This window comes from Oryctolagus cuniculus, chromosome X (assembly GCF_964237555.1).
Source record: "Oryctolagus cuniculus chromosome X, mOryCun1.1, whole genome shotgun sequence".
NCBI lineage: Eukaryota > Metazoa > Chordata > Mammalia > Lagomorpha > Leporidae > Oryctolagus > Oryctolagus cuniculus.
The window spans coordinates 38,538,677-38,558,304 of NC_091453.1; the positions used below are offsets into that span (position 1 = coordinate 38,538,677).

Here is a 19,628-nt window from a genome sequence, read left to right on the forward strand (position 1 = left end):
ACTGAGAGGCCTCTCCTACAACTACTATCCCTTCCTGTCCCAGGCCCGCCCTGCCCCCAGGGCCCCCCAGGGACCAGACTCACCTTTCAAACTTCTCAATGAGTGAGGATACTGCTGCAGAACTCGGGCTGGCCTCCACTCTGGGGGCCAGGCCCTTTGCCACTCGGGGGTCTGCAGGCAGCGGACGTGATGGTGGAGGGGGGATGGGCTCAGGTGGAGGGGGCATCCGGGGCATCTGCAGGTAGCTGGGCTTTGGGGGCACTGGAGACGAATGGGAAAGAGAGAGCAGGGAGAACTCATGAGTTGGCCTTGCAAGTGGCTGTCATGGCCAGGCTACACCACCCTGAAGTGGGCGCAGTGTAGATCTGAGGTAAGATGCGAGTATACACACGTGACCCCAGGCCACAGCTCTCAAGCCCTGGGTAGACAGCCATGCCCCAGAGATCATGGTGCTCCCCCCGCCCCAACCCCATCCTAATAAGCCCTCTCCCGCCACTGGCTAACCTTCTCCCTTCCTCTAGTCCATTTCTCTGTTCCTTTCTGGAAACACTTACCCTGTGGCTTTGGGCCTGGTGCCCGCTTCAGTGGCGAAGGACGCTGGCTGGGAGACTCAGTGGGGGGGCCTGGGTCTGAGCGAAGCCGCTGGGGGCCTTCGGGATGAGGCTCAAGGCTCTGGCCAGGGTCAAGGGACAAACTTTTAACCAGGATCCGGTTTCCCTGGTGTAGCCCTTTAGAAAGAGAAAGTAGGTGTGAAGCAATTGACTTTACCCAAGGGGGACAGGGGAGTTACCTATCTGAGCAGGTGTCTGCGGTGTTGGGTTTCTCTGAGCCCCTTTCCTGGGCACACTGCTTTTTTGGGAAGTCCTGACCCTGGCTCTCAGCTGGGGAGCCAGGCCCAGGGCTGGAGCTGCCTGTTTTCATTAATAGAGGCTTTCTCTGGGATCAGGGCATTGGTTCCATGCATGTCAGCAGGCAGTGTTATTACAGAGTTTAGCCAGGCTGGGAGTGTGAGTGAGCATGGTCAAGTTTGTGTGTTGCAGGGGGTGTGCTGAGAATAAACCATTCCTCTCCCTTTTTCTTTCTTTTTACAAAATATTCATTTATTTGCTTATTTGAAATTCAGAGTTAGAGAAAGAGAGAGAGAGAGAGAGAGAGAGAGAGAGAGAGAGAAATCTTCCATCCGCTGGTTCACTCCCCAAATGGCCAAAACAACCAGGGCTGGGCCAGGCTGAAGCCAGGAGCCTGGATCTTCAACTGGGTCTCCCACATGGGTTCAGGAACCCAAGCACTTGGACCATCCTCCTCTGCTTTCTTAGGCACATTAGCAGGGAGCTGGATCAGAAATGGAGCAGCTGGGTCTTGAACCGGTGCCCACATGGAATGTTAGCATCACAGGTGGCAACTTAACCTGCTATATCACAGTGCCAGCCCCAACTTCCTCCTTTATCTTAAGGCCCTAAGAATAGCTGGAGAAATAGATAGATAGATAGATGATAGATAGAGATCTTCTATCTACTGGTTCATTCTCCAAATGGCCACAATGGTCAGGGCTGGGCCAGGCTAAAGCCAGGATCCTAGAACTCCATCTAGGTCTCCCAGATGGGTGTCAAGCGACCAAGGACTTGGGCTGTCTTCCGCTGCCTTCCCAGATGCACTAGCAGACAGCTGGATCAGAAGCAGCCAGGCCAGGACTTGAACAGGCGATCTACTATGAGACGCCGGTGTCACAAATTGTGGCTTAACCTGCTGTGCTACAACACCGGCCCCATTCTTGCTTACAGTTTTGTACAGCTTGATGTGCTTAAAAGTGATGACATTGTATTTCTTTAAAAAAAACACATATATTTATTTCAATTTTCACAACTGTTACAGGCCATCATGGTTTAAATAAGAACAAAAAATTATGAGAAAGGACAGGAAACCTTTAGTTTAGAGAATAAATATAAATTGTTAATTCACTTTTAAGACACAGAAACATTTTTTGTAGTAACTTTTTTTTTTATAAAAAGCCATCGTGGACTTTTTCTGTGTCTTAAAAGTGAAATTATATTTCATGAGCCAAAGTTTTGCTTTCACTGATCGGCACCAGCCTCCTCCACTTGCACATCCACATCCACATCCACATCCACATTCCAGCTCACAGGAGCAACTTCAAAACCAGCAAGCAGGGAATTCAGGAAAAAGCGGAGGCCTTTGCACTGTCCCTCTCTCCTCATTGTAGGTCCCCCAGAGCCACCTCTGTCTCTGGCTCTGGAGGAGATGATGGTCCCACTTACAAGGGAAGATTCGGTGTGGGAGGTGCAAGGAACCCCTCACAGAAGACATGTCCCAAGGAAAGGAGTGTGGGGCTCACGTGCGTGTGGCTCGGCTGGGGTTGGGGGAGTGCCTGAGATGACAGAGAATTCAGGTGGGGCCAGAGAGGAGGGGAAAAAGCTGTGGGTGCCAGGCTGTCGAGCCGGCCATCCACCCATCCTGTGGCAGAAGGAGCCATGACAGCATCTGTGCAGGGAGAGACATAGGCAGACAGGTGTGCAGACAAAAGAGTGAGCTCTAGCCGAGAGCTCCCCAGAGCCGCCACCTGCACGAGCGTCAGCCACATGGCCTCTAACAGCCACACAGTGTCTATTACCTGTGTCACACATGGTCTCGCCAGTCACAAAATCGCACGGTGTTATTTATACTGTTCCACACAACTGCAGGGCCACACAAATCCAGACATCTAGTCACATACCCTCACCCTGTTGAAAGCCTAGTCACACACAGTCACAGAGAAAGACCCCACAGCCACAGCTTCACAGGGCTGGTCACATGGCCTCACACTCACCTGCAAATATGGTCAAGCGCAGTCACAGACTCGGTGACACCATCACGATATGATCATACAATGATCATGCAATGATCGCCCAATCACATACTATCCACATACCCAGTGTATACATCCCTTAAATGTGGTTTCACTGAGTCGCAAAGATACACAGCATCATGTACACTGTATCTCACAAGTGAATGGCCACAGAGTGGCAAATATATCATAATGGGCCTTTACACACCTGCAAATATGCTTACATATACTCAAAGGTAATCCATATGGGGTCAATTATTTTTTTTTATTTTTTTTTATTTTTTGACAGGCAGAGTGGACAGTGAGAGAGAGAGACAGAGAGAAAGGTCTTCCTTTGCCGTTGGTTCACCCTCCAATGGCCGCCGCGGCCGGCGCGCTGCGGCCGGCGCACCGCGCTGATCCGATGGCAGGAGCCAGGAGCCAGGTGCTTTTCCTGGTCTCCCATGGGGTGCAGGGCCCAAGCACCTGGGCCATCCTCCACTGCACTCCCGGGCCACAGCAGAGGGCTGGCCTGGAAGAGGGGCAACCGGGACAGAATCCGGCGCCCCAACCGGGACTAGAACCCGGTGTGCCGGCGCCGCTAGGTGGAGGATTAGCCTAGTGAGCCGCGGCGCCGGCTCATATGGGGTCAATTATACCAGGGCAGACACGACCTCACACAATGGCAAAAGTGCATGCCAACATATACTCAGAAACACAGATACTTATGTCATACTCAAGAAACAAACATGGCCATAGAGTCCCTGGATCTTAGCCATGGGTTCAGGGACACACACGTATACACACACACACACACACACACACACGAGACACTTACCTCCTCCTGGTCTACATACTAACAGGTGGCCTCTGCTATAAAATCATATGGCTGTGACACACCCCAAATCATGTGTACCCTCCCTTATAAGGTCACACAGACAGAAAGGGTTACAGGGGATTGGCAGTCTCCCAGTCCAAGAGATTCCTTGGGCCCCCGACCCCACCCTGGCTACCACACAGCTAGGAAAGCCACAGGGGACTTGGGCCAGAGTCCCTTCCCAGCCCCAAGGGAAGTTGGTACCCCAGACCCCGGGCCAAGCACCCATCCCCCACCCTGTACCTGGTTCTGGGTGCAGTTTCCTCACTTCCTCTCCCACCTGAACAGGCAGTGCCGCAGCCGGCCGGAGGAAGTGTTCCTCTCAGCTCAGCTGGGCTGCTTACCCTGCCCGGCTCAGCATATCCTGGCCTGGTCCTGCCCTTGCCCTCCCCTGGGCGTGGGGTTGAGGAAGATGAGTCACCTAGAGGTGGCACCAGTGGAGACATGGTTGCAGAGACACATGACCAGAGAAAGTGAGAGATGCAGACAGTAGCTGGAAGGGTCAGAGAGCCAGGGGGCAAAGCCAAGTGGAGACCCCCTACTTCATCTATACACACATGGGTGTTAGGGTCCCTGAGGCTCCTTGCCTGCCTCCTAGTGCCAGGTGGTGCCTATCTGGCCCCGTCTCCACATCTCAAAGTGGCCAGGCCTCCCTCCTGGGCAAGCCCTCTCTGCCTGGCTAGGGTTTCTGTCCCTCTGGCTACACATGCCACCCTCCACAGCACTGGCTTGGCCCACCCTCTGCCCCCTGCACAGCTGGCAGCCCTCAGTTGGGCCAGCCTTTCCATTCTGTGCGCCTCCTTGCAGGCAGCTCTACAGAATAGGAGGCTGAATGAAATTCACACCTTAGAGTCCCATGTAAGAGGAGAAGGGATGGATAGGGCAGTGTCTAGTGAGGAGATAAAGGCAGACAGAGAGGAAGTGACTTGCCCAAGGTCTCACAGCAAGTTCATGGCAAACTCTCAAGCTGACTAGCCATGCACTGCACTCCTTGCTTTGAACTCTGCTCTCCAAGAGGAAGCTGGAAAAGAGGGAGACCAGAAGAGGCAGGCCTGAGTCCCAGTGCTTCCAAAAGTCACAAACTGCAGAGTGGCTAGTGACAGGGACACCCCCAGCTCTGCCCACATGGAGAATAGTAAGGTTCTATCCAGGGGAAAATGGTTCAAGATCCCCCCCCAGTCCCCTGTCCAATTTCAGCACTCTCCCTTCCTTGCCTTTTTGCCTACCTTCTCCTGTCTCCTTCTGTGTTTTCCCTCAATGGCTCCCTGATCCCTGGGTCTTGGATTCCCTGCAGATGGCTGGATAAACTTTCTTCTAATCCAGCTCAGCTCATGCCACTTCCCTGCACTTGAACCTTCTTGGAACTCCTCGCTGCCCATGAGAAAATCAACTTCTCAGTTAGGCCTCTGTGGCCCCCTAGCCACCCTGAGGAACTGTCTGGCTTCTCTCAGCTCAGTTTGAGCCCCTAAATATTTCTGAGCCTGGTAGACTCTTGGGGTAGGACAAGAAAATCTTGCCTCTTACCCTTGGGGAGCTCACAAGGTAGGCCCCCCTCCCTCTTCCTTGAAATCGCAGCCAGCTCTTCCTATTGCCCCATCTCACCCCCGCCAAGCCAGACCCTGCACGGATTTTCCAGAGCCCGTTTTTCTTGCGGTTGATCATTTCCGACCTTGTATCTCACACATACTCATCCCCACACCTACACCCCTGACAAGATCCTCTACCAGCACCAGTGTCTCCAGTGCCCATTAGAGCAGAGGCCACACAGTCTATAGCAACAAGTCCTATAATGCTTGGAGAAGCTGTCCCCCTCCACACACCAACTGTGTGTATCCCCTGAAGACCTAGAGAGAACCACAGAGCTGTACTCAAGTTCATGTGCGACGTGTTCAGCCCAACATGCACACCCACCACCATCACTGCCATTTGGACACCTCTCATCGCAGATGGGAAGCATACCCTGGAAACTGCAGGGATAGCACAGAGCCTCCCTGGCCCATCCTCACCCCTGCCGGGCCCTCAGCAAGCATGGGAAGTCAGCGGGGCAATCTTGACCCTTATCCTCAGGGAGTTCCCAATCTCAAGGACAAGAGACTCATTCAGGAAAAGCCAACTGGTGGCTCAGGAAGTGCAAGGGGGTCAGCCTGTTGGGATGGGGACACTGAGGGAAAGGAGAAGGCAGGGATAGGGTGGCCACATGAAATGCAGGATATCCAGTTCAATTTGAGTTTCAGATAAACAATACATTTTTTAATAAGTCTCTCATGCGATACTTATACTAAAAATTCATTATGCTATCAGGTTGACTATCCCTTATCTGAAATACTTGGGACCAGAAGTGTTTCAGATTTGGGGAGTTTTTTGGATTTTTTTAAAAAATTTGTATACATTTTACCAATTACGCATCCCTAGTCCAAAAAATGTGAAATTCAAAATGCTCCAAAATCTGAAACTTTCTAATTGCCATGTTGACCATTTCTGAACATTTGAGGTTTTGCATTTTCCAATTAGGAATGCTCAACTGGTCATAGCAGCCCCCTCACTTGGGAGAAGCTATGAGACCACGAAAGGAAAGAACACAGTGCTCCCTCACACACACACACACACACACACACACACACACACACACAGAGAGAGAGAAAACCCCTAAGAATCACATATTCGGAAAGACACAAAATGTCATACACAGATGCATACATGCTCAGGTCACAGGCTGCAACCCAACATAGAGCTACAGATATGCTACAAAGCCAACCAGAGACGGGCCCAGAATCCAGCCCTTGCTCCCCAGGACAGTTCTGCAGATGGAGAAGAGGATTATTGAGAGGTGCAGCGCAGTGAAAAGACAAAGGTACTCAGCACCCCGACTTTCAGTCAAATTCAACTCCAAATACAAACTGTCCAAGACTGCAAAATCAGGGTTGAGAAGTGTTGCTGGGTTTTGAATTTTCCCATGACAACTTATTGTTGTTGAAATAGCAAAGATCGTTCCAAAAATTGTTTCTGGTTGCCGCATGTCCCTGCTTGGCAGGTGCCTGGAGCACATGCTTCCAGGTTGAGTGGCAGAGCAGGTCCAGTCTCTAGCTGTGTTTCAGAACAAGGGCTCGTCTGCCCATTCCCCCCTGGAACCAGACCCCGCTTCTCCCTCACCTCTTTCTGGGCATTTCAGCTGTCAACATTCCCCATCGTCCCTGGCCAGCGGCAGCCCCCTCTCCCTTCTCCCATTTGTAGCCTTGGCTTCATCTCAAGACAGCTATTAGGGACCCTGGTGATCTGAGGCAAGTGACCTCATAGCTTTGGACCCCAACATCGCCATCTGCAGAAAAAGGTGGCAGGCGGTTGGGGGTGGGGGGAAGGTGGAAAGAAATATGTGTGAGCTGCTCATTGTGAGGAATCCGAGATGCTAGGGTGGACAGAAGCCGGCTGCCCTCACAGCTGATGCGAGCTTCTCCCTACACGCCCCAAATCTCTGCCTTTCCTGGCTGAGAGGTAGGCCCCGGGGACAACTGGAATTCCTGCGGGTGGAGCGGGGGTTGGGGGGAGCAGAGGGAGTGGAGAAGAAAGAACAACAGCAAAAAAGCAAAGCAAAGTGCCTTTTGGGAAGCCAGCTCCCTGGGGGAAGGGTAGGGAGTCCCTCAGCTGTGGAGAGAAAAAAAAAGCAGGGGATAAAGGCCTAACTGCTCCACCTCTTCCCACCTGCCCCTTGAATGTCAGCTCCAGCCAAGCTGTCCCACTCCAACCTCGAGGCCAGACTGCAGCTAGGCCCCTGCTTGGCCCGGCAAATGTGCACTCTGAAAGTTCAAACACGAAGCTCTGTCAAGTGTGAAAGGTGCAGGAGGAGCTGTTTACAGGAACCCTGTGGGTAGTCCAAAGGCTCCTTCCCCGAAGTCTTCTGACCACAAGGACTCTGCAGAAAAATGTGTGTGTGTGTGTGGGGGGGTGAAAACACTTGGGGAAGATGGGATTCATTCTGGCAAGTGAGGCGCTTTCTAAGCCTAAGCCCTGTTCCCACCTGCAATATGGAGAAACTGTGTGAAAAGGGAGGGCTCTTTGATAAAAAGAAGAGCCCTTCTGTAAAGGGAAGAAGTTTCTAGCAAATGGAGGAGGCTTCTTTAAAGCAGAGAGGCATTCTATGAAGTGGAGAGAGTTCTATAAAGACCCTTTTGTAAAAAGGATGATCTGAAAATTACATACTCTGACAAAATAGGAGACTGGAGAATCCCCTTTTTTTCTAAAGTGAGTCCCCTTCCATAGAGCAAAGAACATTTCTGTGAAGCGTAGGGCCCTGTGTAAAGTGAGGAACTAAGGAAGTATAAGCCAACAGGGAATGGTGCGGACTGCGGAAAACTACAAAGCATATGCCTCACCCGAAGTAGGGACAGCAGCTCCTCCCCCTCTGTCCAGTTATCACCTTGCAGTTATGCAGCCATGAATTGTCAGATCTTCCGATATTTGAAAAGAATCCACATAGCTAGATTTTTATGTAAAATCTCCTAGTTATAAAAAGTGAGCAGGCCAGAGCAAAACTTTGGCCTAGCAGTTTAAAATGCTAGCATCCTATATCAGGGTAAATGTGTTTGATCACCAGCTATGGCTCCTGACTTCCTGCCAGTGCAGGCCCCGGGAGGCTGCAGTGATGGCTCATGTAATTGATTTCCTGCCGCCCACATGGGACACCTGGATTGTTTTCCTAGCCCAGGATTTCAGCCTGGCCCAGCCCTTCAGCTGTGGCTGTTTGGAACATTTGGAGGGGCTTTCTCTGTCTCTGTGTTTCCACCCCTCAAATAAATAAATTTAATAGAAATGAGCAGGCCAAACGAAACTTGTGAGTTAAGTTCAACTCACTCAACTTAAGGCCATCACATTGTAAAAATCTAAGTTGGATGGTCCTGAAGGCTTCTTCCACCCCTGCTGTTTACCTCTTGCCCTATCTGGAATGTTCTGACCCTTAGGGCCTTGGAGGTACCTTCTTCCATTCCTAGGAAGGGCCCAGTCTCCTCTCGTCCTAAGCAGGATCAGTGAGTTAACTCATGCAATATTTGTCAGCTGTTCCCTGAATTGGAATCTGCCTTTTGTTCTGTCTGGCCCCGTTCACCTTCTGCTCTGTGCAGGAAGCCTGGATGAGAGAGCAGGAGACAGTGGAAGAATACTCAGAACTCTCAGGAACCCCAGCTGTTCATTTTTCCGTATAGGGTATATAAGGTATGGGATGCAACTGTTCGTTGAACACCTACTCTGGGGCCAGGCATTGTGTTGATGCTTTCCAGGAGTGTAGGGCATTCTGCTAATAACCCTGGGAGCAAAGGGCTCCATTTTACAGTTGAGGAATCTAAGGCACACAGAAGCAAAATAATTGTTCTGAGGACACAGAGGTAGAAGTGGTTGAACTGGGACTGGATCCCAAGTGGGTCTGTTTCCAGAGTCACAGAGTGTATCTTCAGCGAACGTCTACTAAGTTGGAAAAGACATCACATTTGGAGGGGCGAGGGAAAAGACTTTCTAAAGCAGGTAGCTTTTAGTCGAACCATCCAGGATGGATGGACCAGGATTGGATGGACCAGGGATGATACTGCAGACAAGGGAAGAATAGCATGCAAAAATGTGGATAATAGGGAAAGCGGTGTAAGTGAAGCATATGTTTGATGGACAGAGTCCTGAGTTTGCAAGAAAGTCCAGAGCAGCAAGAAAGGGTAAGGGCCAAAAGATGCATGCATGCAGGCAGGCTGGCAGGCATCTCCCTCTGCTCCCAATACCACCAAGTGCCACAATCATGACACAGACCTACAGGGGGCATTAAAAGACAGACATAGGGGCCGATACTGTAGGACAGTGGATTAGGCTGCTGCCTATAGCACCGGCATCCTATATGGGCACGAGTTTGAGTCCCAGCTGCTCCACTTTTTTAAAAGATGTATTTGTTTATTTGAAAGACAGAGAGAGGTCTTCCATCCGCTGGTTCACTCCTCAGATGGCCACAGCAGCCGGAGATGCACTAATCTGAAGCCAGGAGCCAGGAGCTTCTTTCAGGTCTCCCATGTGGGTGCAGGGGCCCAAGAACTTGGGCCATCTTCTACTGCTTTCCCAGGCCATAACAGAGACCTGGACCAGAAGTGGAGCAGCTGGGACTCGAACTGGCGTTCAAATAGGATGCTAGCACTGTAGGCAGCGGCTTTACCCGCTACACCACAACACCAGCCCCGCTGCTCTACTTCTGATCCAACTCCCTGCTAATGCACCTAGGAAAGCAGCAGATGACCCAAGTGCCTGGGCCCTTGTCACTCATGTAGGAGACCCAGATGAAGCTTTTGGCTTCTGCCTGGCGCAGGCATTGTGGTCATTTGGGGAATGAACCAGCAGATGGAATCTCTCTCTCTCTCTCTCTCTCTCTCTCTCTAACTCTGTCTTTCAAATAAGCAAATGCGTCTTTTTAAAAAAAGACACACGGACACACACAAGATCCAGAGACCTATACATAGAAACATGTAGAAACCCACATGGGCTTACATAGAGCCAAGGTGACATACAACCTGGAACACACAATAACAATGCATGCAGACTCAAAGACACACAGGAATAATACACACACATGCAAATTTGCATGTGGACATATTAAAACCAAGAACATAAAGACCTACACAAAATAGGCCTATGGTGACCCAGCCAGGCAGCTAGGCACATGCCGGCAGGCACGCACACACAAACCACATGGCCACATGAGAACTTCAGCAGCCCATCCCTGTTCTAGTGGCTTGATTACTGTGAGGGCCTGGCCACCTCTTCCCTGCTTCTCTGGACCAAAGGCCAGAGGACAGGGGTGGTGACTCCACCCCCAGCCCCTCCCCCGAGGAGCTGGGGACTTCAGAGGACAGGAAGGGAAGGGAGTGGAGCTGCAGCTGGGAGCACTGGGGGCAGTAATTACCCAGTGCTGGGGCTGCCACGCTGGCTGAGATTCCCCTCCCTGCGAGGACAAAGCCACTAGGGGGATGGTCCCTCTGACCCCTGCCTCCACCCCAGGGACCCCACCACCCACTCATGTCCCTTCCCATGCACCAGAGCCTGGTCAAATGTGAGAGTTGGAGACACTGAGAGATTATGAGGGAAAAAGACAGAGATAAAGAAAGACACGGGGACAAAGACAAAGAGGGAGAGGACAGGAAAAGTACAGAGAGCCGCAGGGAACCAGAAAAAGGAAGCGGTCAGTGAGAAGGGAGACACAGTCCCGAGAAGTTCACACAGGGTCTGGGAGTCAGCGAGGGACAAGGGCAGGGACACAAAGGGTGACCACGACTGTGGGCTTCAGCTCTGGCAGTTAAATCCCCACAACGCCCTAGGAGGCGGGATGACAAGCCCCTATTACAGATGAGAAAACCAAGGCGCAGAGAGATAAGGTGACTAGCCCAAAGTCACATAAAACTTAAGAGCTTGGCAAAACTGGGGTGGCTCTCCCCACTACGGGTTCCTGCCATGGACACGTGCCCAGATATCTCTAAAAGAATTCTCCAGAGAAAGAAGCCATCAGTGAGACTGGGAGACTCACCCTAAGAGATGTACTATGAAGGAGACCCACGGCTTCCCTGCCCCCCTCCCCGGCCGCCCCTGGGTGGGGGAAGGGCACATCTACACCTGGAATGCATTAGGTAGGGAGGCCCGGCCTAGGGGAGCCAGGAAGAAGCTGGAGGGGGAGCAGGAAAGGTGAAGGTGAAGGTGAAGGCGGCGGCGGCGTGGGCGGCAGCGGCAGCGGCAGCGGCAGCGGCAGCAGCAGCAGCGCGAGCCCAGCAGGCCCGGGCGGAAGGGCTTCTCTGCCAGCTGCAGCTCCCAGGGGCAGCCCTGCCAGGCCCGCCTTTCCCGCTTTCCACAAGCTCCTTCCCTCGGTGACTTAACCCCTTCCCTTCAGGAGCCCCGGGTGAGTGCCTTGGACTAAAAGGCCGCTGGCACTCGGAAGAGCCTGCCCTGCCCTCTTGGCCTCTGCCACACACCTGTGCCCTTCACCCTCCTGCTCTAAGTCCGGGGGCTCAGAGTGGCACAGCTGTTGCCTGTCGGGCGCTGTCGCCTCAATGTCCGGGCTTCGGGCTGCTCCGACTCCGCGTCCTAAATCAACCACACGCCTACACTGCTCCTCTCCTGCCCCTCCAGTCCATCCCGGCACAGGCTGGGCTGTCTCTTCTGCTCCTCCCTCTCCCTCAGTGCACACATCCGGCCATCTCCACGGACTTAGTAGCTGAGAATCTGTATATTCATCCGGAACCCCCGCCCCCACCCCAGTTCACCACACCACAGCCCGCTTTGGGAAAACACAGCCCCCCTTCATTTCCTTCAGCCTCCTCAAGGGCTCCCCTTTGCCTTCAGGGCCAACGCGGAACCCCTGAGCACCAGGACAAGGAAGGCCTAAGCTCAAGTACACTTCCCTGCCCCCACCCTCCAGCCACAATGGCCTCTTGTCTGTTCCTCGAAAGTGCTCTCTTCCGCCTGGGGCTTTGGCACATGTTGTTCCTGTACCCTGAATGGCTTTTCCGCTTCTCCTTACCTCTGGACTCTATGTATCCTTCAGGTCTTAACTCAAGTGTCCTCTTTGTCTCTGCCCCCCAACCCATTGTGCTCCTGCAGCAAGTGTGCTGGGGATAACTTGAAGAGTTATCCTTCCTGCTAGATATAAGCTCCATGGGGACAGGGGTTGTGTTCCTCGTGTGGCCCACAGACACTCAGTAGGCACATATTAAACAAATGGTCTCCTCCCTCCCCTCTTGCACACTCCAGTACTTATCCATGCCATAGTCTCTGCCAAGCAAATGCAACGATCATGTCTGCAACCTTACAAATGGGGAAACGAAGGCCCTGCGAGAGGGCAAGGGAGGCCTGGAGGCATAGTGGACGAACAGCAGAGCCCGCAGCGCTGAGGCTCCTTCTGCGATGCCCTGCATGTCTCCAGCCCTGCGTGTTCGAAGGCACCTTTTGAAGGTGCCTTACAGGTTCAAGGAACTGGCCACTGGAGCTCCAAGAGGCCAGACTGGCTGCTCCAAGGATGGCTGCTCTCTTCAGAGGAGGGAACTTAACTTTGAGGGGCTAGCCAATGGCAGACTGTGCTTCCTGCCCTCATTCCAGACAGGTCCTAGCCCCACCCAGGCAGTGTCTGGCCAGCTCCACATCTGCCTAAGGCATTTAGCTAACCGGCCCCCAGAAAGCCACAGTTTGTATCTGACTGAGGCACTGTTAGCTGTCACTCACCCTTGAGGGAGCAGACAGCTCCAGCCAGGCCCTCCTCCAGGCACAGAGGCCCCTGAGAGGGCTGAGGAGTGGGGGCGCCAACCATGTGCAATTTGGAAACCAACTCTTTTAGTCCTGTCTGGGGGAAGTCCTTCTCCCAGCTACCCAGAGTCTTTCCATTTTGTTGGCATTTGTTGGGAAGGCCTCAGCTGATTAGAAATGGAATCTGGGTCTTTTCCCAGACACTCTCCTGGAATCGCAATAGCACTGCTCTGCAGAACTCTCCAGCAGGGTCCACCCACCCCTCCCATCTTGAGCCCCTTCTTCAATCTTTCCGCGAGCTAACCACCTCTCAGGATGCCGTGACTAGGGAGAATAGCCAGGGAGTCACATGAACTGAGTTTACCTGTGTCTGATTGGCTTTCCAGCAGGCCTCCCTCACTTCTTTGCACCCGGCTAGCCTGGATGTCCGCGAAATGGATCTCGGCTTCGTGCAAACGTGCTTCAAGAACTCCCACACACACAAGAGGCATTCCTTCGGCAGTTTGAGCAGGTGGTAGCGAATGAGCCACCTGAGTGTGACTCTGCTGATCTCACTTTCTGACTTGGGGGAGGAGACTGCCTCCAGAGCCACACACACTCTCCCCGTGAACGGTTGTGTGGGGCGTGGTATGTGTTGCTGGTGAAACTCCCAACCATCTCTGGCCCAGGCCCTTCTCCTGAGTTTTCCAATCTTACGCCTGCTGGCCATCTGCACCCTGATATTCTCCTTGATCTCTCAAACTCAATAGATCTCAAATATTATTCATTATCTTTCCCTAAACCCACTCCTTCTCTTTGCATCTAGATGGCCCTGTTATCTACCAGGTCAGTGTCAGGCGTTTCAGAAAAAAAAAAAAATTAGAGCCATCTTGGACTTGCCTCTCTTCCTCGGCCTCTACATCCATGTCACCTTAACGCCTGTCCATGTTAACACCTAAATATCTCTCAGGCCTTCCTTTCCTCACCTGCCACCATGAGCTCCACCACCCTGCACCAGGCCACCTGTAACACCCACCTGCCCGTCTCCCTGCTGCCTCTCTTGCACCGCTTCCATCCATTCAGCCTATGCAGCTTGCAGACACCCACATCTGAGCACATGAGCCCATGATTCCCCAGTTCTTCAACCCTCCAGTGGTCCGTATGCACATGCGAGAACATTTCTCTGCCAGTCTCATCACACTGCTCCTCCTGACAGCAGCTTCACTCGCCAGTGCCCTGTTTTGGCACCTCTGCTCCCTAACCCACCCACCTGAACTGCCCTCCACATTCCCCTCTAGCACTACGAGCCTTGCTGGACATCCCTCTAGTAGCTCTTCCTTTGGCCCAGGCCCTGGGCTGGACACTGCTGAAGCCAAGGTTTCCCGTGCCTGCAGTCCCAGAAGTGCAACTTGCCTTCCAACTTGAACTGCCAAATGGTAGCTATTCATGAGAGCTGGGACTGGAGGGTAAACTGAAACGTGTGTATGTGGGTGAGGGGTTGACCCACTCCCATTTATTTCTGATCTTGTCCCTCCCTAGGGGGTTGAGGGGCCCATCGAGGGCCCTGGAGACAGGGCCTCAGGAGGAGATGGAGACATTCTTCAGGCCCTAGAGCTGCTGACTCACTGCGGGACCATGGCCACATTCCTGCCTCTCCGAGCCTCCACTACCCCAACTGGAAAATGGGCTTGAGCAGCAGTTCCCACTGCGGGCTGTGCGTCAGAAGCATCTGGGCAACCAGACTACTAGGTTCCAGCCCTGAGGTTCTGGAACTCCAAGGTGGAGTCTGGGAATCACGTTTCTTTCCCTCAGGCCAACAAGGGATTCAGATGATCACTCAGAACCAAACAGTGTGGAGGCACCTTTCCAGCTGCCATTTCAACTCCTGGAAGTCTCCGAAAATGCCCCAGGCTCCAAGTCAGAAAAAGCCAGCCCTTCTTGCTGCTCCTGGCTCCCCTAGCCCTGGTTTCCCCTGCTACCCAACAGAAGGCTCTAACATCAGGTGTGATGGAGCTAAGGTCAGGGCCCCAGCTTCTCCAGCACCACCATCGGGAAGGACGTTCTAGGCTTTAACCCCAAGGAATAGGGTAGCTCTCCTGCAAATCCTGTGGGGTAATCCATACTTGGGAGCCCCTTCCTGACTCTCTCAAAGCCTTCTCTGGTATCTCAATATGTTATCCCAGTGCTGCAATGAGGCCTCAGGTTTTATCAATCCGGAAAATGGGCACACTAACAATTGTCCCTCTCTCCAGGAATTGGGACAGGATAACGAAAAAAAGGGCTCTCAAGCAATTCGAGGCTCTTCATAAGCATAAGATATACTTAGTACTTTACAAAGCCTCCCCCATCTCCACGATCAGCCACTGAGTCCTGAGGATGGTGATTCAATAAAGGCCTTGGCAGTCTGAGGGAGGAAGTCGGGCGGCGCACGGACATCTTAACATGTGGACTAAAACGTTTCAACCCTTTAATTGAAGCTCAGGAATCTCTCTCTCTCTCTCACTCGCTTGCTCGCTCCTTCTCTTACATACACACCCTACAACCACCAACCCTGCCCTCTTCGGGCCAATTATAGGCGAGTCCCATGGAGAGAGAAGTCAGTGGCTTGCGCCTGCCCCTGGGCCGGCTGGGCAGTGGGGGAGGCGGGTCTCTCACCACCCATGCTGCTGTGAATCACATGGCCCAGCGCCCGCCTTGCCAGGCCTGAGTAATCCCTCCGCCTCCTCTTCAGGAGCTTTTTCTCTCTTATGATGTGATTTGAGTTTTTTTTAAACTCCTGGTGGCTGACGGTTTAGGCCATGCTGCAGGCTTTGCAAACAGACTCTTCGCGGCATTCTCCAGATGAGGAAATTGAAGCTCAGAGAAGGGAAGTCACTCAGTGAGTCAGTTAGGAATGATTGGATGGGAGGCCAGGTCCTTCCCGGATCTCTTTCTTATTCCCAATCCCCGTTTTGGATTGAAAAAAAAAAAAAGACTCCCCACCCCCATCCCAGGCAACTGCAGAAGCAGGGACTTCAGTGGGGAAAGGGTCCTGAACTTCCTGCTGTTTTTTGGGGGGAGCAGGAGAGCGGTTTAGGCAGGGGACTATGAATTGGGACTCAAAGGATTGGTGCAGTGGGAAGGCATCCTCAGAATCATCGCGGTGTACTGATCAGAGAGGCCAGAGAACTCTTGGTCTCTGTGTGTGGAGAGCAGGAATCTAGTGCCCTTTGCTTAGGTAATAGTTCCTGAGGGCCTACTATGTGCCTGCTTGCTCTCTGTTCAGGCATTTGTCCAACAAGGACTTATGGAGCACCTACTGTGTGCAAGGCACTGTGTCAGTCAGTGGGGACCCAACAGTGAACAAAACAGAGAGGATCCCTTGGCCCTCACGGAGCTCACGCTGTAGCGGCAGAAGATGGCCAATAAGCAAGGGGAAGCTAACTTCAGACTGTCCAGAGTGCAAGGGTGGGAGCAGGCTGGCAGCTGCGGTGGAGGGGTCAGGGAAAGTCTCTTGGAGGAGGTGACATCTGAGCTGAGACCTGAAAGATGAGGAGCAAGCCAGGTGGAGGGCTGGAGGCAAGGCTGCAGGCAGAGAGAGGAGCAAATGCAAAGGCCCTGCGGTGGGAGTGCCCGTGGCATGTGTTGGGATAAGAAGGTGCTGTAGGAGAGCACTGAATAGCCCTCTACCCACAGTCTGACAAGGGGAGTTTAGACAGACAGTGGAAACGGGCTGTTAGCTGGTTACCTCCAGCCCACGTGCAGGGAGCCCCCTGAAATCTCCCAAAGGTTCCAGGACTAACTCGAGGTCACAACAGCAGCAAGGGGCCATCCTTTATGCTTAGCCACTGCTACCTGCTGCTGGGTCACAGTCCCAAAGCCCTGTGGGACGTGGAAGGTGAGCCTGGGGAGCTCCCAGAGACTCAACAACTCCTTTGGTCCTAGTGAAAGACAGGGCCCACAGCACTGCTCTTCTCCTGCGAGTCTTGGGCTCAGCCCACAGGAGAATTTGCCCAGATGCTGGGTCCCTCACTCAGGTCTATGCAACACAAAGGACTCTCCAGGCAGTGGTCTGTGGCCCCAGCCTCTCCCAGGGTTGCTCTACCTCTACACATCCAAGAAGCAGCCTCGTGGCCCTGCAGCTCTCTAGCTCTGCTGCAACTGCCTCCTGCCCCTGCTGATCTCTGCTGTCTCCCTACCCAACAACCCTTCCAGCTTGCTCCCCATCCCCCCCTTCCACCTTTCCCTCTCATCAGTACCTTCTGCTCCTTCCTTCCCTTGTCCTCCCGCCACACACCCCTGGCAAAACCCCAACCTTGGATCAATCCACCATCCCTCTTTTTTTTTTCCACTCATACTCCAGAGCTGCCGAACAGTACAGGAGAAAATCACATAAGCAGAAGGCTTGGCATTACTTTCATGCTCTCCAGCCTCAGTTTGGGGAAGGCGGAAAGACCACAGACTTTGGACTCAAACAGATCTGGTACTGAATCCTGGCTCCATACAAGCTGTGTGACCTTGGACAAGTTACTTAACTTCTCTGAGCCTCAGTTTCCTCTCCTACAAAATTTGGTTAATCTAGCTGCTTGGCTAATGAGAGGCTCCTCCTTTTCTCCTACTCCTCCCAATTAAATTCTGATTCCCCCAACTAGACCCAGATTCCCCCAACCAAATCCCTGCTGCTGTCTTGCAATCCTGCTCCTTTTTCTTGGAGTTTTCCTTCTCCCATTAGCCTCGGCAGACAGAAGAGAGGGGAGCTAGAGGGTTGAGGGGCACAGGGGACAGCAGGGGAGACCGGGCCCGAGGTTGAAAGGACGGGTTGGAAGGCCCAGGGACGAGGGCAGGAGGTGGAGGCTGAGGGCATCTGAAGGACCGGGATGAGCAGGCCGGCCCCGAGGTGGGGCTTAGAGGGCCTGAGAACAAGAACCCGCTCCCAGTACCAGGCCCGTGGCCCCGGCTCCCATGCCCTCTGGATCACTCACCAGGCCGAGGCTGCGAGCCCTCCAGGTGGTAAGAGAAGCGCAGGGCCCGGTGGTGCTGTGGACTGGGGCCGCAGGGCAAGACCCGGGGCCCTGGTACAGCACCCAGGCTGGCGTCCGAGGGTCCGGGAAACTGGGGATCCAGGGGGCCGCCGAGAGCCGAGCCTGAGCCCCTGCGCACCGGTAGTCCGGGCTCCGAGGCTCCAGGGTCCGAGTCGGCACAGGCCGGTGGAGCGGCGCCGGGGGGGTTCGCAGCCGGGTGTTCGGGCTCCGAAGGCCCGGCGCCCCCCGGAGCTCGGTGGCCGTGCATGGTCCGGGCCTGGGCGCGGGGCCCGGGCTCCCCGCTTGGCTCCAGCTCCTGGGGCGGAGGCGCGGGCGGAGGAGGCCCGGCGCCCGGCAGAGCAGCGGCCTCAGGCTCGGGGGGCGGGGCTGCGGGCTCAGCCCCACTGCGGAGACTCGAGCCCCCGGCCCGGGCCCGGGCCAGCAGCCGTGGCAGCGGTGGCAGTGGCAGCAGCAGCCGCGGCCACCGCCGCTGCCGTGCCAGGCATCGCCGGCCCCGGCTCCGCGCGGGGAGTGGGCTTGGCGGGGCCGGGGGCCCGCTGGGGAGCGCTGTCTATGCGGCTGCGGCTGGGCGAGGGTCGGAGGGCTGCGCTGGGCGCGGGCTCTCCGTTGGACTGCGAGCTACTTCCGTGGCCCCGGGGAGAGCGGTCGGTCGGATCCGAGTGCGGGGTCTCTTCTTTCTGCCCGAATGGGAATCGATCTGGACTCTCCTGGCTGGTCGGAAAGGGTTCTTCCTCCCGCCGCAGCGGAGGCTGGGGGCGGAGGAGAGGGGAGGGGAGGGAAAGGAAGGGGAGGGAGGGGAGGATGGCGATGGCCGGGGGCGCGCGTGTGCGCCGCGCGCTTGGGCTTCGGGGCTCGCCTTCGGCCAGTCCTCCCGGGCGATGCTCCAGCCCCGGGGACAGGGGAACGGCCTGGGCCGGGCTTCACCGTTCTCCCCAGCCTCAGCCTGAGTCTCGGCGGCGGCGGCAGGCGGGAAGCAGCCCTGGGAAGGGGGGTTGGGAGGCGGGAGCCGTCGCTGAGGCAGCCGCAGCCACAGCGGCGCTGGGACCCAGTTACCGGGGCCCCGCCCCCTCGCCCGGGATTTGCGCTGACCACGCCCCTTCGCTCGGGTCCGCCTCCCTTCTCGCTGCGACCGCCCTCAAGGTCCTCCTTCTGCCCCTTAAAAATCCCCCTTCAAGCCGCCTTCCCTCTCCCTTCCTGGTCCCACACGGGCAAGTCTCGGGCTCAACCCCTCAAATTTGCCCTTCTGACCCAGCTCGGGTCTTTTCACCTTCTCGCGCCCTTCACTCTCTTTTCCAGAAGCCTTTTCCAACATGTTCCAGAGCTTCCCGTAGGGCACAGCTCGCCGACTCGACTCTGCTCAAACCAGACTTCATGGTTCTTTACTTGTCACTGTCTTAGCAGTAACCTCAGTTCCTGGTTTGTCGCATCCGCCTGGCAACAGCCCAAGTTTGGATCCGTCCTCAACTGCCTGCCTTTTCCATGCCTGAGCGAAACACTGCTGGAGAAAACGTTGAACCTCGCAGACTTGGGCCATTGTAAACCCACAGTTTCCAGCTTCTGCTGGGCCCTCCGTGCGGTCCCAGACCCTAATAGCCATCCCATTTGTCACAGCGGCCGTTTCAAACCTTCTGTTCTTCTGTCAACCCCCCCTCCAACTTCTGTAACTACCCTCTAACTCTCAGCAGCT

The 19,628-nt window shown here is 54.4% G+C and overlaps 1 protein-coding gene across 1 annotated transcript in view; it reads right to left on the reverse strand.

Annotated features, from left to right (window-relative positions):
- The window catches only part of FGD1 (FYVE, RhoGEF and PH domain containing 1), a 42,682-nt gene extending 24,191 nt beyond the window's left edge, over positions 1-18,491 (reverse strand). The window contains exons 1-3 of the mRNA XM_008272662.4: positions 17,882-18,491; positions 555-728; positions 84-261 (exon numbers count right to left, since the gene is read on the reverse strand). Of these exons, the coding sequence (XP_008270884.3) occupies positions 84-261; positions 555-728; positions 17,882-18,188 (659 nt within the window). The 5' untranslated portion in view covers positions 18,189-18,491. The remainder of the gene's footprint in view (positions 1-83; positions 262-554; positions 729-17,881) is intronic.
- Between the last annotated feature and the right edge of the window lie 1,137 nt (positions 18,492-19,628).